The sequence below is a fragment of the Lactuca virosa genome, chromosome 1 (assembly GCF_052849685.1).
Source record: "Lactuca virosa cultivar CGN04683 chromosome 1, Lactuca_virosa_CGN04683_v6, whole genome shotgun sequence".
Taxonomy (NCBI): domain Eukaryota; kingdom Viridiplantae; phylum Streptophyta; class Magnoliopsida; order Asterales; family Asteraceae; genus Lactuca; species Lactuca virosa.
In genome coordinates this window covers 271,101,918-271,109,436 of record NC_136426.1, presented here as the reverse complement: position 1 = coordinate 271,109,436, position 7,519 = coordinate 271,101,918, and the positions used below count along the sequence as shown (strand labels likewise).

Sequence of the window (7,519 nt, the reverse complement as noted above, 5' to 3'; positions counted from 1 at the left end):
TTCTTTTCCCATAATGTTTTGTTTTAGCATTCTTTCTACTTGTGCACAATTTTAGTTCAAAATTCAGTATAAAACAAAAAACAGTAACGTTAGAGGGTTGACCGGAAGATGAATGAGGGAGGTGATTCTGACGATGGCTTTTGGTGCGTGCATGGAAATATATGAGAGAAGATGGTGGGATAAGTCGGAAATGCCCTTCTTTTTTTTTTCCATTTTTTTAGTAGGGAGGTGGTTATGGATGACGATGTTAGTAGATGACGGTGATAGTAGATGACAATGTTGGAGGTGAAGAGAATAGATACACACAAATGGAGGTGGTGAGAGGGGCATTACGCAGGGATCGGGTATTCGTTTGTAGCCGGTGAGAAGACACGTGATCTTATAAGGTTCTTAATGATTTTAGGGTTTTTACAAAAATTGTAACTACAGTTTAATATTTAAATAAACAGAAATGCAAGTGGAAAGACGAAAATGACATTCTCTTTTTGCTAGATAATATTGGGTTCCAACGTCTATTACCAAAAACGACCAAAACCAATAAAAACATCTAATTTTAGACCATTGATACAACACCAAACCTTAATTTTGACAACCACATATTTTTAATTTTGACAACCACATTTTTTTTCAATTTTGAACCATTTTTACAAATTTATCTCATTTTTACCTTTTACTATTCATGAACCATTTTGACAACAACATGAAATTTTGTCTTCTTTTCACCTCTTCATCTTTCATTATCTTTGGGATACGTTTATTTTTGTTTTTCGAATATTTTATCAACTTCTCTGTAGCCCCTTTTGTGGGCCACCCATTTGTTTAATGCTCACATTAATACAGACACCCTACTATCCTCTGTGCACTCCTTACAACCATTACATTTCCACATATCAGATATATACACCAACTTGGCTACTTCTCTACTTCTGAGGGGTCTTATTCTTATCAAATGAAAACTCCAGTAATGGAAAAATCAAAACACATTCTGGTTTCCCTTTTGATAATCTTTGCACCTTTCATACGTGCATCAAACTCAAGCTCAATCATCAAGAGACTTCCAGGTTTTGATGGTGATCTTCCTTTCAGTCTGGAAACCGGGTATGTCTCCGTTTTCATTGTCTTTACTGTTTCAGACAACTCTTAAATTAATCTTGTTCTCTCGAAAGATACATTGGAGTTGGAAAAGATGAAGCAGTGCAGATCTTTTACTACTTCGTTGAGTCTGAAAGAAACCCCTCGGAAGACCCTTTTCTTCTTTACCTCACTGGTGGGCCCGGCACTTCGGTACTTTATTCCATGATGTATCAAATAGGTAATCATCTTGCGTCTTGTGGCTATGGTTGATTTTTGTTGTAGTTACTGATTAAAAAAAAAAAAAAAAAAAAAAAAAAAAAAAAAAGCATTCCCCCAAATCCATATAGATAGATATTGCTAGTATAAAATCGAAAAAAGTAAAGTGATGACATGGACATATATAAGTACATATTGTCGGTTGTTGGAGTTTGATTAGATTAAATATTTCAAGAGTTCAAATAATGTCTCAGTTTTATATGATCCATATCTAAGATAATCGTGTTGATATTTTTGGCATATTTTCGAAAACATGATGTTATTTTAAGAGCATATCTATCAAATTACACTTTCGATATATCTTCGATTAGACTATAAGAGATAAAACTAAACAGACAGGGGATGATAATAAATACAAAAACATAATCCTAATTATATATAAACACCAACACCCTCAAATTGTGTCTGGCATTTGACTTCCAATGATGTTACATATTAAGGAGCCATAGATTAATAGATTAATGTTGAGTTGTGGAGTACAATTACCCCGCTTTTGTGAAACATGTTAATTTTTGTGTGTTCTCTATTTTATTCTCTTCTTATTTTTTTTTTGTATGTCGTTTGTAATCCTAACAATCAAGTTATGGATGGTGAAGACTAGTATCATCAATGGGTTAAGGGTTTAGGTTACTATTTTTGCATATAGACTGTAATAGATATAGATACACACACAATATATGAAAATTATTAAAAAGGGTAAAACCCTAAACAATATAAAGGGCATCTATAGTTCAATTTAACTCGTTAGAGTTTAATGGATGCCACTTGCCACATTGTCATTCTATTCTTCATAATATATATATATATATATATATATATATATATATATATATATATATATATATATATATATTTTTTTTTTTTTTTCTATAATGCATTTGAATTTGAATTCTAGGGGGCATGCGGACATTCTAGCAATCATAATTGGTTGGTTATTTGGTTAATCATACTATTATTTTTATAATCTATATCAATCATGTGCTTTTGAGGCTATAATTATAAATTATTTTTACTTGGTTTTAGATTTTGACATTTTTGCCCATGCCAAAAAAAAAACATTATGATCGGGAGGTTTGGCCTAACTTTCATTTATTTGATTAATTGTATTACTATTTTAATAATTTCTGTCAATCATGTGATGTTTTACATCTTTAGGCTATTATTATCAATTATTTTACTTGGTTTTGAGTTTTGAAGTTTTTACCCTACATACTAAAAATAAAACAAGTCTGACAGTGACATTTGTTTGTAACTTTAAATCATTGTATACTATTATTAAATAGTGACTGATCTTACATCCGATTTACCTACAAATTAGTATTAACATTAATTAACTATCCACTTTTTCAGGACCACTTAATTTCAATTTGGAAACTTCAACGGATGATAACATTACATTGACGTTGAATCCATATCCATGGAATAAGGTTCACATTCTCACTCCAAAAACCTGGTTTCTAAAAATTAATATTATAATCGTATAATTTTTATTTCCTACATCAAAATTCTATACAATATAATCGTGTAATTTTATAGGTTGCTAATATGTTATTCATTGACGCACCAGCGGGTGCAGGGTTCTCATATGCTACAACATATGAAGCATCAATTAGCAGCGATTCCCTTTTAGCTTCATATGCTTATGATTTTCTACGAAAGGTTTTGTAATAACTTCTGTTAATTCATTTATTGTCTTCTTGTTTAATCTAAAAATGATTTTGTTGTACATGTTAATTATACAGTGGTTTACAGATCACCCTAGTTTTTTGAGCAATCCGTTCTACGTATCGGGGATTTCATACATGGGCATTATCATACCAAATGTTGCTTTACATGTATATAATGGTAAGAGCTCTACACACTACATTACAAAAATGGTCCATCTGGTTTGGTTAAATTTGCAGTTCAACTTTACAAAAGTTGGGTTGAAGATGCGAATTCGATCAAACAACAGGGGCCATTTTGGTAGTTTACTCTAGTTTAAAGTGAAATATAAATGTGGTATCTTATTTTATTTTATTTTTTAAACGGGATGTAAATATATAAATAAAACATACAAAATCTTACAAGAATCCAGGAACAACAATAATGCCAAAACATTATAATACATGGAAAATTAAGTAAAGCCACTAGACGCAAAGGACAAAAGGACAATGACCCCATCCGTGTTCAATTTTTCATTTCCGTGTTCAATTAGCATAAGCAAATACTAACAAAATTCGTCTCTTTCATCATGAAGTTAAACAAAACCTATAAATCAAACCTTGTACTAAAACAATCTGAAATCAAAATCAAAGCTCAAAAAAAGAAAAAACAAAATGAAATAAAATAGTAATATTAAACTGATTTTGATTTTGTTATCCAAATCAAAGCTTTATATTGATTTTTTTTTTTTCATTTCTCCTTTTCTAGTATAATGTGATAACAAAACTAAACAAAACCATACTAACCAATTTGCATACCCTTTAATTATTTTAAGAATCAGTCAAAGACAACCACTTGGATATTGTGCAAGTAACAGTAACAGAGTACATGTAGTGATATTGTCCATGAGATAATGTCATTAAGTCATATTTCTTAGTAGTTAAAAAGGCTCAATTTTCTAACATTCTATTTATGATGTCTTGTATTTTGTAGGCAATGAACGTGGAAATCAACCACAACTCAATATTAAAGTAAATATCCTTCTATATAAACGTTATAATATTATTTATAAATATTGTTTTATAAAACATAATATTAACTAATGTTTTTTCGATTATATATAGGGGGTCATTAGTGTTTCTCCTTTAACCGATAAGTTTAGTGATTTTAATTCAAGATTTGAGTTTGCTCATCGGCTATCATTAATATCAGACAATATTTATGAGGTAATGAAATATATTTATACAATAACGGTTACCATTTAATGCTCCATGCGACCACAATTTATTTTTTCAATTGATAATATTTATTTTATATTTCAGTCTACAACACAAACATGTAAGGGTAACTATGTAATCAATGATTTACACAACATCCTTTGTGCAAATAATCTCCAATGGGTGAATGAGGTAATACTCATTTTAGTAAGATCTTCTATAATTTTATGTAGCATAACTCTAATCGTGATTCTCAATTGCAGTGCACAAGCAGGATTAACTTAGAGAATATATTGGATCCGTTGTGTGACACAACATATCAGGACCCAACTTGCAGAGTAATTTTCTCTTTGAAATAAATAGATCAACACTTACTTTTTGAGTTTTTTCTAATATGATTCTTTTACTGAATTCAACGTTAGTTGTATTTTGTTTAGGAAGCTAGGTATCTACTCATTGGGATATGGGCAAATCAAAAAGACGTTCAGAGAGCTCTCAATGTTCGTGAGGTACGTTATATATAGCACTTTTGGTTCTCAAATGGTATACATGGAAATATACACGGGGTTTAGCTTAGAGGTTGTTGTAAAAATGACCCTTTTGTAAAAAGTTTGTCTTCACTTCATATATAATATGTTCAAGAACTCTTGAATACCTTTCTTTTTATTTACAGGGAACAATAGAAAAGTGGGTGATTAAAAACGAGAGTCTTCATTATGATTTAGGGAAAAAGGACACAACATGTTACTCTTACGATGTTTTCAGCACCATCCCCATCCACAAAAAACTACTTGCCAAGAAATGCCAATATTTGATCATATGGTAATACTTGTACACTTAGAGAAAAGATTCACTTTTTCATTATTACAAAGAAAAAGTATGTTTTGCGACATTTATATATTTATATGTCAAATACGAACACTTATATAATCATGTCTAATATTTCTAACTTATTTAAGACAAATGAAATATGATTCATTTAAAAACAAATGAATCACTATTATCATGAACGAATTTGGAGAATCTATATGAAAATACGTCAATATTCATATAATCATATTTATTTGAACATAAAAAAACTTTTAAATTTTTATATTTTTATATTTTTAATTTAAAAAATCTAGTTTATATGTTTGTTTTCTTGAAAAAAATTCTATTTTGCAGTGGTGATCATGACATGACATTTCCACATGTGGGCACAGAGAGGTGGATAAGAAGTCTCAATCTTCCGGTTGAAAAAAGATGGGCACCATGGTTTGTTAATAACCAGATCGCAGGGTGAGCTTAACTTTAGGAATCTTTTAACAATACACTCTTTACTTTTTTTCATTTCCATTCTCATATTTTTGAGAAAAATTTATCTCATAAAATGATAGATTATTGAGAACTAATCATTCAAAGTGGTCATTTTGTGTTTTTGTAGATATCAGATGACATATGCATTGAGTGAATACACGTTAAAATATGCAACTATCAAGGTAAGAACCACGAGATTGAAACTTGTTCTATCAATATGCATCTTTAATATAACTTGACAACATATTGATGTAAAGGTAGGAATTGTAGAGATCTAGATCTCTGTCTATTTGAAATACACTTTGATCACTTACAAAAGCGTAGGAATTGTAGAGACTTGGGCAATGTGGGCGTTTTTGATCAAGTGTTTTTTGTAATTTGTACCCACAAAGATAAATAATGCAATCGTATGCAATTTATCTATGCATAACAACATAAATAAATATTTGAAGGTTTTTTTTTTTTTTTTTTTTTTTTTTAATTTATCTTGGGTCCACACTTCTGCAGGGTGCAGGCCATGGAGTGGCATTGTACAAGCCTGAAGAAGCTTTGACCATGGTGGATGGGTGGCTTGCTTCTCAAAATTATTTAAGCGACTCTTAAGAACAAATATTTGATTCATTATTATATTGCTACTATCGATGCTTCGTGATTTTGCATTTAAAAATTTATTTCGAAATGATCCAGTGATTTTGCATTTATAAGTTCTGTTTCAAAAGTATTGAAATAATGCCTCCACATCTCTATATTTTTTATCCCTTGTAACAAATGTCGATAAAATGAGCCAAGATAAATATCTTTCTTTAAACATGTTGATCCGAATATTTATTAGTTTCACAGGAATTCATACATCATACCAACTTTTCCTTTTTACTTATAATATCTACCACCATTTACCACGTTGAGGTAAGTATGGGTGGTTGGCCTAATAAATAACGATTCCTCCGATATTTAAATCTAGGGATGTCAACGGCGACAAACCGGACGGGTTGCATTCCCCGTCCCCACCCCCAAAATTTTCGTATTCTCCCGTCCCCGCCCCTGCCCCCAAAATTTTCAGCTTCCCCACCCCACCTCTGCCCCTAGATTCTACGATTAACCCCCGTCGTGCCTCTGTAATGCCGCCCCCGCCCCCGATTGATTTTGGAATATTTTTTTATTGGGCTAAAAGATGTTTGAGCTTAAAAAAACTATTTTTTGGGTTAAAAACTAGTTATATTTAACATAATTTTACATGTTAAAAACAAAAATGTTATCACATCTCAAAAACGTTATATTAACAACTTAAAAACATGATTATTTATTAAATTTTGGAAGCTCAAAATCATTGCTATTATTTATTATATTTACATAATTAATATTTACATTATATATATATATATATATATATATATATATATATATATATATATATATATAGAGCGAGAGAGAGAGAGAGAGAGAGAGAGCTAGGTTTATTTGTTTAAACTAATTATTATGTTATTATATGCATGAATATGGGTCAATCAAAATTTAAAATAAAAATAAATAAGTAAATAAATAAATAAGGGTAAATAGGTAATTTGATAATTAGTCTCCACAAATAATATCCTATAATTATGGTAACCATTGACTTCAGCTACTAGGCTTTTTAAAACCATCGTAACCCTAATCAAACCATCTCCAGTCGTCACCTCCATCCTTATGCCTCCCACCACCGGCCACCACCCTACCCTTCTTTCCCCAATTAATCAAACAAACGCAAACGGCAATTACCAATCGTTAAACATAACATGAACCCCGAATCCAAATAACAAAACAACTCCGATCAAGCCTTCTTTCCGAGCACATGTTCGATTTTTGATGTTCGTGGGAGATATGAATCCGAGACTTATCACATTTCAACTGCAAGCTCGTTCCTTTTGAATCGATCAATTCACAGTACCGATTCCGAGCCGTTCGTTCCGAATCAACCATCAACAAACGTTCGCAGGAAGACGTTCTCAGTTGTTCACCCTGATTAATTTTCGATT

General features: G+C 31.0%; 1 protein-coding gene across 1 annotated transcript; it reads left to right on the top strand.

Moving 5' to 3' along the window:
- The first annotated feature begins 868 nt into the window (after nucleotides 1-868).
- Nucleotides 869-6,211, top strand: LOC145166622 (serine carboxypeptidase-like 2). The gene is made up of 14 exons (XM_079085642.1): nucleotides 869-1,098; nucleotides 1,167-1,312; nucleotides 2,701-2,777; nucleotides 2,887-3,009; nucleotides 3,093-3,195; nucleotides 3,988-4,025; nucleotides 4,119-4,220; nucleotides 4,317-4,403; nucleotides 4,475-4,549; nucleotides 4,649-4,720; nucleotides 4,885-5,033; nucleotides 5,376-5,489; nucleotides 5,635-5,689; nucleotides 6,015-6,211. The coding sequence occupies exons 1-14, from the start codon at nucleotides 950-952 to the stop codon at nucleotides 6,108-6,110; spliced, it is 1,386 nt and encodes a 461-aa protein (XP_078941768.1). The 5' UTR covers nucleotides 869-949; the 3' UTR covers nucleotides 6,111-6,211.
- Nucleotides 6,212-7,519: the final 1,308 nt, after the last annotated feature.